Here is a 16,006-nt window from a genome sequence, read left to right as displayed (position 1 = left end):
TTGCAAGAGCTCCTGGTATCCATCTTATCCTTTGATTTAAGCAATTACACTACACAGTGGCAGTGGGAGGTGTAGTACAACAACACCCTCCAGTAGTCACTTTCCACATAGCGAAGATAGCCCATTCCATAGAAAGACAGTCGCAATTTACCCCATGCTCTACCAATAGCTGGCGTTTAACTGTTTTATAGCCAAATAGGGGTTACACATGCCACACTTATCACACAAATACAATTTGGAGTGCACAGTACTATCAGTAAATATTAGGGAGATACCATTAAAATCTGCACTAACATTTTTTTAGAGAAGTAAATTGAAGAGACCAAGGAGAGTTGTATTTTCCTTCTTCCTATTCTTGTAATGCAACTACACCATTGCAAGGGATCTTGGAATTGACACAGATAATCATAAATCGGTGAAAATGTTTTCCTTTCTACAATGGGCTTAGTTCTTCCACAGAAAGATAATTAACTCATAGCCCCGCTTCTATTACATTTTGCTAACTAAAAGCAAGGTAAAACCACCCTTTCACCTCAGTATAAAATTAGACACATAGAAAGGGAAGCCAAAGTCTGTAGCACAGCCATTTTATTGGTAACGGCGGTGATACGAGCTGGTAGATAGCGTGATATCACTGTTCAGCTAAGCACAGAGTAGCTAGGCTGCCCCAAGCTGAAGTCCGCGGCCTGTGAAACGCCCAGCAGCTGAGACGTCACGACTTTTGACCCCGCCCAAAGGCAGACTCCGCCCTTCCCGGGCTCTGTGCGCGCTTAACCGAACCGGAACCCCACAATTCCAGGCTTTGCGTCGTCACTGCCGAAACAGGAAGTCAGTGCTCGCAGCTGCTCCAATCAAAGCGCAAGTGTCCCCCCCGCGGCCCTAGTCACTGGCAGGAACCAGAAGCTGATTGGCCATCGCCAGAGTGACATCGCTGTCTGTAGCCTGAGGTACATCACTGGATGCTCTGTTGTTGTTATTGGAGCTTGCGGGGTCGGTTAGTGTGCGGGTAAGCAGCGATTCCGGGGAGGGAAGGGGGGCTATCGGGGAGGGGAGCAAGGGTAGGCCTCGCTGAAGGATGGCAGCTCAGGGGCCCGAGAAAAACACCAGCAAGAAGAAAACCGAAAAGAAATTTGCGGCCAGGGAAGAGGCTAAGCTGCTGGCGAGTTTTATGGGAGTGATGAATATCATGCGCAAACAGGTAACGGCCCCTTGTCCTCATCCCATTTCCCTGGCGCCGGGCACTGCTGTGTGTAGGGCTGCCGAGCCTCCACCATATACTACTGCCCATATTGTGCCACACACCATAGAGCTGCGCCCATGTTGTGCCACACACCATAGAGCTGTGCCCATGTTGTGCCACACACCATAGAGCTGTGCCCATATTGTGCCACACACCATAGAGCTGTGCCCATGTTGTGCCACACACCATAGAGCTGCGCCCATGTTGTGCCACACACCACAGAGCATGTTGCTCATATTGTCAGACAAACAATTATAAGTTATTTGTATGTTAGTTAGTGTTTGAATATTACTAGATTGCTTACATTTAACACATTGACATTTTGTGTAACATTTTCACAACAAATCATAACTAATTTTGCTAATGACGTGACAACATTTTGAGATGTCACAATTAAAAGATAATAACAATTTTGTTCTACAGATGTGACATTATTTAACAGAGAGTAAACTAGTCATTTACTCTACTGCCGTATTCTACCAGAATTCAAACACCTGTCACTGCTCTGGCTGCCTGTTATATTGAAGTTAATCTACTAGTGGTATTACATTTTCCCTCATTATGAAACATCATTTTTGATGTACACATCCCCTTTAAATGTCAGCGATGGCTCTCTGAGAGTCTTACAGAAGCAGTACCTGGAGAAGCTGCCCGAAAAATTTAAAGGGGTTGTATACCTTTGAGTTAACATTTAGTATGACGCAAAAACAAATATTCTGACCTTATGCAGTTCATGTTTATTTTTTATTTGTGATTTTATTTTGACTTTTTGTTCAGTAACTCTCCAGTTGTCTGGTTGCTAGGGTTCAAATTACCTTGGCAGCCAGGGAGTGGTTTATATGAGAGAGTATTATGTTAATAGGAGAGGACCTGAATAAAAAGATAACCAATAAAAAGTCACAATAAAATTGTAGCCTCACATAGCAATAGTATTTTTGTTGCTGGGGTCGGTGACCCCCATTTGAAAGTTCAAATAGTTGAGTACTATAAAAAATAAATAAATATAATGTTGCATAACAAATGTCTATCTCATAGCGTATTAAAAGTTTACCACCCCCTTAATAACCCCCACCTCCCACCATATTTGTTCTTATTTGGCCAATCATATTTGATACAATGTAGCCAAAATAGACCAACACAACAAATACATGTCTCTATTTAATATTTGGTTTTATCATTTCTTTTTTGTTCAGCTGTCCAGCTCTTTCCTTTCTGTTGGCTCAAGCAAGAGCTATGATATAAAATAATGATGTCATACACATGTAAATGCAGGCCATGGGCATACTAAGGGCTACTGAACAGCCCTTGAAGGGTCACAGCAGCTTGTGGCATCTCTACAGCATTGATTTTTTTTTCTTGTGTATATTGTTATATCGACTTGTGTTTAACTGATTTATTCTGTTTTTAATAGAAAACCTTGTGTGATGTGATTCTTATGGTGCAAGACAGAAAAATCCCTGCCCATCGTGTAGTTCTTGCTGCCGCCAGTCATTTTTTCAACCTAATGTTTACTAGTGAGTATTGTTTATATATTTGATATATTGGTCACCTAGCAAAGAAAACAAACATTCACAAATATATTTAGATTATACATGTAGCCTAAACTCTTTGTTACCTAATAATCGAAAATAACCAAAGTATTAAATCATTTTGGTTTAAATCCTGTGTCTAGGGGGGTGCAATCTTGTGAGTAGCCAGGTACAGTATACACAGCTTGTGATTTGTTTTCTCATTGCATGCTAGAACTAGACATTTCTGAGAAAATATTTCGTTGTTTCGTTGCTTGTTTGTTTAATTCAGAAACATGTGATGTTTTCCTGTTTCACACAAGTTTATTGTTGAGCACAGTGATTTGTTAAAGTTTCACAATAACCTTTAGGAGCAAATCTTTTATCTGAATAACAAATTTGTTATCGTGGGTTTGTGGCAATTGCCTGGTTTTAGCTGGCAAGCTTTTTATTGTTTGAAAAAAAACATCAGTTCAAACGAAAAGCAAGATTAAGTTCTCTCTCTTGTTTCCTTAAGATTTCTATAACAAGCTATGATTGATAAAGGATCTGCCTCTTAAGCTGGCCATACACGCACCGATAATATCGTACGAAACCTCGTTTCGTACGATATTCGGTGCGTGTATGGCAAGTCGGTGAGTCGACCGATATCGCAGGATGCTGCTGATATCGGTCGACTTGCCGATCGGCCAGGTTTAAAGATTTTGATGGGGCGCCATAGAAGGCGCCTGAGCAAAATCTGTCTTCTGGGCTGAATAAGCAGGAGTAGAAATCCTGTTGTTCCTACCTCCTTATCTGCCGTTTCAGCCCTGAACGGTTAGTGGCGGGTTGTATGATCTTTCGACGAAAGATCTAAAATCGCCACATGTGTGGCCACCTTTAATGTAATAAAATGTGTAGCTAATCCTAGTACATCAAGGAGCAATGTGTAAAATTCTACTACAATGTGAGTTTTTGCCAAATAGTAATTCCAGGGCATATTGACCCTATCATTGGTTTCTATGGCAGTAATTCATAGAAATCTACCCCAGAGGGCTATGTTTGGAGCAGTTTGTATATAATTGCAGTACATCTGGAACAGTGTGTGTATGAAGGTAGTACTTAAGGGTGTAGGTTGTGTGTATAATTTTATTACATACATAGGCAGTATGTATTTAACAATTGTAGAGACTGTAAAATGCACATTCAATTCATTCTTGGCTGACATTGTAACATTTACCATAGTCCCTACTGTAATTAGAAGTCACCTCAGAGTCTCATGCCCTTTATGAATGCACTTGACCTGTTACCCCATGATTCTGTATGGCCAAAGTACTTCTTGGTGACTAAGGTAGCACTGCTATATATAATTACAGTCCATAGCATATAAAACCAATGCCTACCATAGCAGTAAGTGATGATAATCAAAATAGACACGGGACAGTATAATAGTGCATTACAGGGCAGTATGTACAAAACCCCATACACTTTGAAACAGTATATTTGAATAGTTCCTGTACAAACTGCAGAAGTTTGTGTAGAACTCGAACTGCATGTGTCTACCAATCTGTCACAAAGTTTGTTTCCTTGAAATAAATTACATTTTACATGCAAATTTAAAGTTCATATTTTGTATTGTTTTGCTGTTTTGCTTCAGTGAAATATCAGGTAATGGTTACGTTTTTCATGCTTGTTTGACTGGGGCCTGTTCTCAGTCACACGGAATTTTATAACACCTTATTTCATGGTGAGAGCCACATCCTGCAGCACAAAGGCTCGGCAAAGGGACCGCCTGGAATAACACACCAGAAAGACCAGCTGGAACCATAACCGACATGCAGAATATGGCATTTCTTTTACTGTAATGCACACAGAAATTCATTTACATTTTGGAAAGCAACATTCTTTTCACTTTGTTTCTTTTTAGCCAACATGCTTGAGTCAAAATCCTTTGAGGTGGAGCTGAAGGATGCCGAGCCTGATATCATTGAACAGCTTGTGGAGTTTGCATACACTGCAAGGTAATGGCGATTTTGTCCTCTCTTTATGTCCTTAGTGTTCTTTATGAGAATCATTTTATTCTGAGAGCTAAAGGTACAATCTCTGGGGGGGTATCAAAATGTTAAGCACACCATAGTGACTATAATTGCTCACCTGCTACCCCTGCCTGGGATATTTTTGTAGAATCTCATTGTCACCATATTCTTCTTTCTCTTCATACCAGAACACTGGCCTAGGGTATTATGTGAGCGATTATAATCACTGGGGGCACCCACTGGATCAGGAAGATTTAAACCACAACAATTTTCTGGAAATGGAAGTCATTTCTTATTAATCAAGCCATCAATTTATCATCTCAAGTCTGGAGTGTTAGTACAGGTATGGGATCCCTTATCCGGAAACCCCTTATCCAGAAAGCTCCGAATTACGGAAAGCCCGTCTCCCATAGACTCCATTTTAATCAAATAATACAGAATTTTAAAACTGATTTCCTTTTTCTCTGTAGTAATTTAACAGTACCTTGTAACTGATCCCTACTAAGATATAAATAATCCTTATTGGATGCAAAACAGTCCTATTGGGTTTAATTAATGTTTTATTTATTTTTTAGTAGACTTAAGGTATGGTGATCCAAATTACGGAAAGACCCCTTATCCGGAATACCCTTGGCCCCAAGCATTCTGGATAAAGGGTCCTATACCTGTACTATAATAAAACTGTGTCCAAACTAATTTGTTCTATGAAGGGATATCAACAATAGGTGTAACAAAGTTTAGATATTTTAATTACATACAATTACATAAATTCTGTTGAAAAAAGCTCATCAATTCAACTCCTAACTAGCTGTAGATCTTAAAGGACATGTAAACCCCACGCACAAAAATGTAATCAGTAAACAGCCTCTTTGAAATCTTTCAATACCTGCCACACTGGTTGTCCAGAGATTAATAGTAAGGTTGCAACATTTCCGTAATTACTTAGATTTGCTTCTCTTCCTGTAACCATCTCGGCCCCCTCCCTCAGAAATTTGCTTTGGCTGTTGGCTTGTGGGCATGCTCAGTTGTTCTAAGCTCAGATTACTAAACACACCCCCCCCAGTCTATCAGCCAGTAAAGAGATTGCATTGCTGGTTCCCATAGAAAGTTAGCTCTAGCTGTTTGCTCTTCTGAGCTCAGCTCAAACAAAGCAGAACTTTTTATCAGAGACAGTTGTGCCTGTGTGAGCCTGTATTCTTGATGAAATCTATGCTGAATAAGGGTCTGTGTGTGTGTGTATGCTGTTTGCAGATTTAAATGTATCCAATCATGTATCAGAGGAAAAATGGCCACCAGGTGAAAGCTGCTATTTGGTTTAGGAATATGATGGTGTTGGCAAACTGAGGGGGATATATGCAATACAAATGATGCCATTTGGGTGGGGGCATGCCCAACTGATATACATTGTAGGCAAATGTAGACTTTACGTGGCCTTTAAGATCACAGTAACCTTGGATATTATACTTGTTCAAGAATTAAACAATAATACTTTATTTTAAAAGTAGAGTTAGTGCATTAAGGGACTGTTTTCAAAAGTAAGAGCAATAAATTGATAATTGAAAAATTGTATTTAGAAAGTTCCATAATTCTGTTTTGTGTGTAGCTGTGAATAACAATTGGAAGACTCCCATAGAATATCTGCTTAGTTGTAAAATTTATAATAAAACTAAAAACCCGGTTTTCATCAGATTTTACATAGTTTTTTTCCCATTGACTTTAGTTGGTCTGGAGTGGTGTAAAATACTTGATTGTTTCCTGCTGATCCTGGCACACTTTTTATTATATAGAACTTTGACATTTGGAATATAAAACAAAGGGATGGTCTGCAATATATATATATTATGGATTTTATACTGTAATTAAAATACATTAGTTTTTGTTTGTTTTTTTATTAGTGTTTTATGTTGGTTTAAAAATAATTTCATTATTTTCTATATTCTTAGAATTTCAGTAAATAGCAACAATGTACAGTCCTTGTTAGATGCTGCCAATCAGTACCAGATTGAACCAGTAAAGAGAATGTGTGTGGAATTTCTCAAAGAGCAAGTTGATGCTTCTAACTGTTTAGGTAAGTTTATTAAATGTAAATATTTACAATTAGTGTATGGCTGTAGATCCAAGATTGTGTTTATTCACGTATTTTAAAAGCATTTACCCAGTTTAATACCCCTGTTTTTGCCTGCCATTTTATAGGAATAAGTGTTCTGGCAGAATGTCTCGACTGCCCAGAGTTAAAGGCCACTGCAGATGATTTTATCCATCAGCATTTCACTGAAGTTTATAAAACAGATGAATTTTTGCAGTTGGATGTGAAACGCGTTACCCATCTACTAAATCAAGACACACTTACTGTCCGTGCAGAGGACCAGGTACATTATTAACTTCATCTTATTAAAGGAGAAGAAGTGCATTCACAAAATATTAAGAAAGCCTCAGTGATTGTAATCACTGTCTGCACACACTGAGCAGATTTTTAGCAGGAAGAGGCATACTTTTGCATTTTTGTGCCAATATTGGCTCCATGCGTGCGCCAGTTCCCACCCTGTCAGTGTACAGCGGACTGTCCCTTTCTACACAGGCAAACAAAAAGCCTAGTGTGCAACTGTTTGTGTGAATGCAAAACAGGACTTTTTTGTTCTGAGTTTGATGTTCAATTAAAGGTATCCAACCCTCGGTTTGTTAATTGCAGGGCCCTTTAACTATTTTCTACAGAGATGAAAGGCTGCAGGTTTAGATTTATGAGGGAAAGTACAATGTTAAGATAATATCAGGGTAACAAACTTGTCAGTCCATTTGTACAGATAACTACTTATAAACATTTTTTACTTTCTCTTATTCTTAGGTATATGATGCAGCTGTTCGATGGTTAAAATATGATGAGCCAAACCGACAGCCGTACATGGTGGACATTCTTGCCAAAGTCCGGTTTCCTCTTATTTCCAAAAACTTTCTAAGTAAAACTGTTCAAGCTGAGCCGCTGATACAGGATAATCCAGAATGTCTGAAAATGGTAATAAGTAAGTACGTTTTAGATTTTATACAGGACAAAGTCCCCTTGGTGACAGAGTGCTATGGGCCATGCTTTTATGTATCATATTCAATGTTTATTTACTATACCAAAAGTGGTTCACTCAGTTAGCTATTCTCTTCTTACTAATATATGTGTGAGTTAGTGTTTAACACAAGAGGTAAATTGTGCAAGGGATCACTAGATTCTCAAACCCAGGTTAATTCCAAATCTCAATAGGGACTGCAGTGTATATGCATATATATTTCTGTTTGTAAATATTGTTGGTATTGAACTTTTAGTCAATTCCAATTGATAAAACTGTTGGCTTGGTTGATAAGTATGTACAATGTATCCTCTCTTAACTTTGCTTACTCAGTTAATTGTAGTGTTACCTTAGTCTGTCTGGTACTTCTGAGACCTAGAAGTTTATAGGAGCTCATTGGGCTCAGACAGATAGAATTTGGTTTAGGTGAGTGGGCATCTGATGGTCTTATGCTTCTCAAGTGCTCTGGATTTGCTAGCAACTCAGATCCAGTTTAGCTGCATCTGTGGGTCAGAACCTGGATGCATTTGTCTGGTTAAAGTTGTACATGTGGCAGAGTTCAGGCTAAATTTAGGTATCTGCATATTATCCTGGATAACAATATTTGATAGTCCAATTTTTACTTGTTGCCCAATGTTTACTTGTTGGAGGATGGAACTACTTCTCACCCCCTCTCCACAGTTTTTTCACACGTAGGCTGCGGAATATAAAAAGACCAAGGTGTAACATAAACTGTTTAGCCAGGGTGAGGTGACAGAAATCATGATCAGGAGTGAAACATAAAATAATCTTCCATACAACAGGTGGAATGCGATACCATTTACTGTCTCCTGAAGATCGAGAAGAGCTGGTAGAAGGAACTAGGCCAAGAAGAAAGAAACATGATTATCGCATTGCATTGTTTGGGGGATCTCAGCCACAGTCCTGTAGATACTTCAACCCTAAAGTATGTACAGTTTTTTACACTGCACCTTACTCTGCTGATTAGGGAACTTTTAGATTTTTGTGTATTTAATGCTTTTATGCTTGACCACAGGATTATAACTGGTCTGATATCAGATGCCCATTTGAGAAGCGCCGGGATGCAGCATGTGTGTTTTGGGATAATGTGGTGTACATTTTGGGTGGTTCTCAGTTGTTCCCTATAAAGCGGATGGACTGTTACAATGTAGTGAAAGACTCTTGGTATTCCAAACTGGGGCCTCCTACACCCAGAGATAGTTTAGCTGCCTGTGCCGCCGAGGGCAAAATCTACACATCAGGAGGCTCAGAAGTAGGTGAGAACTAATTTTTTTTCATTCTGTTCTTATTTCTAAATTACACTGTTTACATAGCAATTAATTCACTCTACCATTTAAAATTTTATTCTCGAAGCAACAAATTAATTTTTAGCTGTAATATTGGTGTGTAGGCAGCCATCTCAGTGCATTGTGCTTGATCCTGAGCTTTGGGAAGGAACCAGTGTTAGGGCTGTGGCAGACGGGGAGATTAGTCGCTCGCGACAAATCTCCCTTGTCACGGGCGACTAATCTCCCTGATATGCCATCCCACTGGCTTGAATGTAAATAGCCGGTGGGATGGCATATAGCCGGTGGGATGGCATATGAGATTGCCTTGAGAGGACTAATCTCCGGGTCTGCCACGGCCCTTAAGCTGGCCATACACGTGGCGATCTGACAATGTTTCGTGCGGCCATCGGCCACACGAAACATCGTCAGATCCGCCACACACCATTCAGGGCTGAATCGACAGGTAAGGAGGTAGAAACAATAGGATTTCTACCTCCTTCTGCCGATTCAGCGCTGAAGGGAGATTTTGGTCAGGCGCCTTCTATGGCGCCCGATCAAAATTTTCAAACTGGTCCGATCGGCGAGTTGGCCGATATCAGCAGCTTCCTGCGAGATCGGTCAACTCGCCGACATACCATACACACACCGTACGATATTATCGGTGCGTGTATGGCCACCTTTACACATAACAACTGCTTTCAAATAATCTATTGTTTCTATTACTCCATTGTAACTGGAGGAGTCGGATTTCTTACTATTGAGTGCTATTCTGATATCTGCTGGGAGCTGCTACCTTCCCATTGTTCTGCTGATTGGCTGCTGGTGGGGGGAAAGGAGGGGGGTGATATCACTCCAACTTGCAGCTCAGCAGTAAAGTGTGACTGAAGTTTATTAGAGCACAGGTCACATGGCTGTGGCACCCTGGGAAATTAAGAATATGGCTAGCCCCATGTGAGATTTCAAGATTAAATATAAAAAAAATCTGTTTGCATTTTTTTGAAAAATGGTTTTCAATGCAGGATTTGACTGGAGAAGCTCTGTAAACAAAAACATGCTCCCATGACTGTATCGCTTTAAGCAGAATTGCAATCCATAAGAAAATACCATCCATAAAATGCATGGTATCATGCATGTGGGTAACTCAAGAACAGTGTTTTCCAAACCTGGGGGGGAGGGGTGTAGGCAACCAAGGGCAAGAGGGAGCAGTATTTTCTGTAAAACTGAGTGCAAGGAAACTCAAGTGAGTTTAAAGCATTCTGAAAAAAAGTGCATTCCCAGTCCCCTTCCTCTTCCTCCTATGTTCTAGGATGTTAAATGTTAATAAAATCAAGTCACAAAACTTATAAAGGACAACATGAGACATTCAAACAGCTGACAAACATGCAGTTCTTTAGTGTGTTGGGATATAACAGCAGTTACCACCAGAATAAAGGAATCAGGAGAAGATGAGGTAGAAAGAGGCAAAATAAAATGACAAAATTTTCGGGTATAATGATAATATAGCCTTCAACATAATTGAACGGATATCAGAATTAGCTTTTTATTATTATGATTTTATGTATTTATTTATTTTTAGGAAATAATGCCCTGTATTTGTTTGAGTGCTATGATACCAGAACAGAGAGCTGGCACACCAAGCCCAGCATGCTTACCCAGCGATGTAGCCATGGAATGGTGGAAGCAAACGGACTCATCTATGTATGTGGTGGCAGCCTGGGAAACAATGTCTCTGGACGGGTATTGAACTGTTGTGAGGTGTACGATCCAGCAACTGAATCGTAAGTATAACATACACATTTAGGAATATAGGCTAATCTGTTACACAAGAAACTCCAGGCTTTAGTTTTAGCTTTTCTCTGGAGCCTCAAGATGATTGGTTAGCCAGGGGCAAGCATGGCTGTTTGGATGCAAAAGCTTTTTATTAAAATATGTTTTCTGATTTCTGTTTTATGCAGACTGTATGAAATTATGGTAATATACATAACTGATTAATAATTTGAGGTCTCGTCCATCAATGTTTCTGTTCCATCAATATGTTTTAATCACCATAATAATATATATTATTGAATTTAAATGCAATTTATTTAAGGTTAAGTAAGCAATCTTACTAGGTAGATACAGTGTGTTCTCTCCTAAATATGGTGTACTTCTTTTTTGTTCTATTTTCATTATAGGTGGACAGAGTTATGTCCAATGATAGAAGCTCGAAAAAATCACGGATTGGTGTTTGTAAAGGACAAAATATTTGCTATTGGTGGTCAAAATGGTTTAGGTATTTTATTTATTTTTTTACTTGATTTTGTATATAAGCTGGTCTATCGCAGATTTGCAGAAGTAGATAATTGTAGTTGCTGGATTTGTTTTGTATTTTTACCTTTACACACCCAGTAGCGTGAAGTGGTGAAGCCTGATGGCTTTTCTTAAACCAAATATTAATGGGGCAGATGAACTGCCTTTTCAAAAGATATTTCCATTGTTTTGCCTGCAGCACAAGTAACAGTTTGTGGTTTATACTAAGGAAAAGATTTGTTTTCTGGCCCCTCCAAAAAAACAAGCAGGAGTACAACATGTGACAAAGCAATAAATACAAATCTTTGAACTGCAAAACTTTTTAAACAAGTGTTTTTAAACAAAGCATGATTTAAGGCAGACAAAGTTTTACAACATAGTCTACTGGGGAAACATCTAAGGGCAGTGAAACATAGAACTACTTCAAAATACACAATACTGATAACTCGATAACTGATTCTCTCGGTATTGTCTGTAGTTACATAGGGTTGAGAAAAGACTAGAGCCCATCAAGTTCAACCCTTCCAATTAAACACACAACCTATATATACACTCACATTCATGTGAGTCAATGGCAGGGTTTTATCTGGCATTTTGTAGCCGAACAATTAGCTGGCTACAAGTAGCACTATGTGTCAAGAGGTAATGCTGTGTGTTAAGTAATCTTTCAGTAGAGTTAGGGCTCTGGCACACGGGGAGATTAGTCGAAATGCCATCCCACCGGCGAAAATGCAAATCGCCGGTGGGATGGCATACACAGCGGCGCGATTTCAGTGAAATAGCGGAAGTTTCCTCTCAAGGCAACTTCCGCGATTTCAGTGAAATCGCACCTCCGCGTGTGCCACCCCACCGGTGATTTGCATTATCGCCGGTGGGATGGCATTTCGGGGAGATTAGTCGCCCGCGAACAGGTAGATTTGTCGCGGGCGACTAATCTCCCCATGTGCCAGAGCCCTTAAAGGACCAGTAACACCAAAAATTAGAATGCATCAAAGTCATTTAAAAACATCATCTACTGTTAAGGCCCTTGGACTGATTCGGCAGCTAATCGGCCCGTGTATGGGCAGAAACGAGCGGCCTGGCCGACCGATATCTAGCCTGAAATTGGCCAGATATCGATCGGCCAGGTTAGAAAATCCAGTCGGATCGGGGACCGCATCGGCTCGTTGATGCGGTCCCCGAACCGACTGCCCATGGCCGCAAATGTAATGGGCCAAACGATCGGATTATTTTTTTTTTAAAGCAGCTTGCTACCCGATATCGCCCACCCGTAGGTGGGGATATCGGGTAAAGATCCGCTCGCTTGGCGACATCGCCAAACGAGCGGATCTTATAGTGTATGGGGACCTTTACCCTGCATTGGTAAAAGGTATGTGTTTGCCTCACATACACTACTGTAGTTTATATATAAACAAGCTGCTGTGTAGCCATGGGGGTAGCTATTGAAATAGGGCTAAATGGCATAGGTTAAGGGCTCTGGCACACGGGGAGATTAGTCGCCTGCGGCAAAACTCCCTGTTCGCGGGCGACTAATCTCCCCGACTCGCAAGTCTTTTTCGGCGATTTCCCGAAATCGCCCCGCCGCGTGTGCCATCCGCGTGTGCCATCCCGCCGGCGACTTACATGTTCGCCGGTGGGATGGCAGGGGAAGGCAACTCGGGGAGATTAGTCGCCTGCGAACAGGGAGTTTTGCCGCGACTAATCTCCCCATGTGCCAGAGCCCTAAATAGCAGAAAACAGATAAGCTTTGTAAAACACCATTGTAGAAATTATCTCTTATCTGCCATGTAACATGTACCTTTTCTCCAGCTTAAATGGCTGCCCCTATTGCTACACAGCAGCCTATTTATATTAATTATTGTTGTCTTTCTGAAGCAAATACAGAACTTTTACCAGTGCAGGGCAGCTGAACATTAGATTTTAAATACTTTAAATCAGTAATTTTTGGTGTTACTGTTCTCTTAAATATTCTATGTAAAGCAAAGCAAAGTTATTTAAGAAATAAATTGAATTAATATTTGATGGTAACTATCATTATCAATCTACTTCCAGGTGGTTTGGACAGTGTGGAATATTATGATATTAAGCTAAATGAATGGAAGATGGTGTCACCAATGCCTTGGAAAGGCGTGACTGTAAAATGTGCTGCTGTCGGCTCTGTCATTTATGTCCTCGCTGGTTTTCAAGGAGTTGGCCGTTTAGGGCATATCCTGGAATATAACACAGAAGCAGACAAATGGATAGCAAACTCTAAGGTTCGAGCCTTCCCGGTGACCAGTTGCCTGATCTGCGTTGTTGACACATGCGGTGCAAATGAAGAGACTCTGGAAACATGATTAAGCACACACACCTTGGAAGCAAATCATTGTTATTGGTGTGGAGGCAGATTCTGCTTTACGCAAAGGAGACTTGAAAAGCCCAGAAAGAGACTCAGAAGAGAGGAAAACATACTGTGAAATATGAACAATAGTTTTATTGTGGATAGGTTTACCTTGGTATCTGTACCATGAAGGAACTAAGAGTAGTATAATACGCAAATACTTTTTTCAGAGAAGACGGGTGGTTTAAAGATGGCTGCCACCTTGTGTTTTTTGTTTTTGCACTTATTTGCGCACCTTGGATATTTGAGGAATATATTCATTATATTCTGTTATATTTTGTGTATTTGTCCTGTTGCTTGCTGTTGCTTGAGATTTTGATCTGAAAAGACCAAGTCGGTCATGTGCCAGCTATTGGTTTAGTTAATTTAAACTCTGAAATAAACAGTGATGCTTTTTTCCAGGTTGGTATATTATAGCCTAGTAAACAAAGCGACCAATGTGTAGGAACCCCAGGTGTAATCTATAACATATCTGCATGTGGCAAAAAGAAGTGACTTGTGCTCTCAGTATTTGGTGTGACCCCCTGTGCAGCAATAACTGCACATCAGTTTTAACCCATTCCTCCATACAATACAGCTTCAGCTCTTGGATGTTGGTGGGTTCCCTTACATGAACCACTCACTTTAGGTCTTTCCACTACATTTCAATTGGATTAAGGTCAGGACTTTGGACTTGACCATTCCAGAATATTCACAGATGTCTTGACATTTTCTTTTTGAATTCTCTGGTATAGTTCAGAATTCATTGTTCCATCAATGATGGCAGGCTTTCCTGGCCCAGATGCAACAAAACAGGCCCAAACCAGAACACTGTTTCACAGATGGGAAAGGTTCTTATGCTGGAATGCAGTGTTTTTCTTTCTCCAAATGTAACACTCCTCATTTAACCCATCTATCCACAAAACATTCTTCCAGTATCCTTCTGGTTTGTCTGCATGATTTTAGCAAACTGTAGATGGTCAACAGTATTTTCTTTATCTATTTTTAGGACTTGTTTGAAAATTAGATGATTTTTAGGTCACATTCATATAAAAAATATAGAAAAAGGGTTCACAAACTTTCAAGAACCACTGTATATCCATTGTACTCCCTATATTATGTTGATTCATTTATTCTATGTTGCTTTGCTGAATTACATTATCTTTAAATATGTGTCGTACAAAAAAATATTTTGAAATTGATTTATAACTTTGCACCCAACATCTTCAATAACCCACATGCTTCTCTTAATGGTTGTGAAGCATAGAGGTTTCTTGTAGACAATATAACACTATTGGTTATCTGAACAAAAGCTATTGTTTGTTTTGGAGTAAATAATACCCTGTCCTTTGCCAAAGCTGTGTAGTATATATAATAACACATCAAGCCCTTTCCTTTCTAATCTATGTGAAAATAATCAGTGCAGACCAGTTACCTAAAAAGATAATGTTAGGCTTGATTAAAAATCATTGGCTGTGTTCATAGATACTGTAAATAATTAGCTGCCCTATTCACCAAAAAAAGACTCAGCTGAATCCCAACTGGCGTATGTCAATTAGCAAAATGACAAAAACAATTCAGCATTAGATAAAATATTGTTACCTGTCGTCTAGTGGTATAAAGTCACGTAATAATTGGGGTTTTTAGTCTTCTTCCTAAGAACATTCTAATATTGGTCGTAGGTTTAAATGCAACAATCTAAAATTAACATTCAGACTGAAGTTGTAGGATAAAGCCTTACAAATCTGAACATGAAATAGTTTGGCAGACACCGATCCGTATGAAAGTGACTTTCATTTTCCAATACACAATACGTGTGACTTTATTGTAACCTGACCACAATTTGCTAACCTGTCTGATTGACTAAGCGATTGAGCGACATGGTATGGAATTATTGGGATGATAATTCTGACATGGTCCGAAAATCATATGAAACTAGGTGTCGTACCATTTTATTGCTACGTGTACGAGCCAGCTTAAATCTTGTAAAAAAAGGCATGATTTCAGATGAAAACTGCACCGAATGCAGGATTAGTGCCTCCCTAATAAAGGGCTGCTTTGCAATTAAATATTTTACATTTCCTTTTAGTTTTCTTGTGTAGGCATATGTTTTATATATTTAATCATGTTTATATTAAATTGCTGTTCTCAGAAACACTGTGTACATCGTTTAGCGCTAATGGGGGAACGCTGCAACTGTATGTATGGCAGAAGTGTGTGACTGTTATCACTTAGCAATGGCCTTCACTACAT

At 39.6% G+C, this 16,006-nt stretch overlaps 1 protein-coding gene across 3 annotated transcripts; it reads left to right on the top strand.

The window, feature by feature from the left end:
* Positions 1-784: 784 nt before the first annotated feature.
* Positions 785-15,908, top strand: klhl7 (kelch like family member 7). Of its 3 annotated transcripts, none has more exons than XM_012964520.3 (11): positions 785-1,006; positions 2,652-2,754; positions 4,655-4,748; positions 6,707-6,831; positions 6,957-7,132; positions 7,606-7,780; positions 8,620-8,762; positions 8,853-9,093; positions 10,682-10,883; positions 11,280-11,377; positions 13,447-15,734. In XM_012964520.3, the coding sequence occupies exons 2-11, from the start codon at positions 2,676-2,678 to the stop codon at positions 13,728-13,730; spliced, it is 1,617 nt and encodes a 538-aa protein (XP_012819974.1). In that variant the 5' UTR covers positions 785-1,006; positions 2,652-2,675; the 3' UTR covers positions 13,731-15,734.
* Positions 15,909-16,006: the final 98 nt, after the last annotated feature.

Source organism: Xenopus tropicalis, chromosome 6, assembly GCF_000004195.4.
Source record: "Xenopus tropicalis strain Nigerian chromosome 6, UCB_Xtro_10.0, whole genome shotgun sequence".
Classification (NCBI taxonomy): domain Eukaryota; kingdom Metazoa; phylum Chordata; class Amphibia; order Anura; family Pipidae; genus Xenopus; species Xenopus tropicalis.
Note: the sequence above shows the minus strand (reverse complement) of the source record. Positions and strands in the feature narration are given on the sequence as shown.

Bases quoted from the DNA above. Each gene is read 5' to 3' on its own strand.
- klhl7 (XM_012964519.3), top strand. From the start codon at position 1,076: ATGGCAGCTCAGGGGCCCGAGAAAAACACCAGCAAGAAGAAAACCGAA. The intron at 8,763-8,852 runs GTATGTACAGTT...GCTTGACCACAG, and splicing joins GTAGATACTTCAACCCTAAA to GATTATAACTGGTCTGATAT. The intron at 10,884-11,279 runs GTAAGTATAACA...TTTTCATTATAG, and splicing joins TACGATCCAGCAACTGAATC to GTGGACAGAGTTATGTCCAA.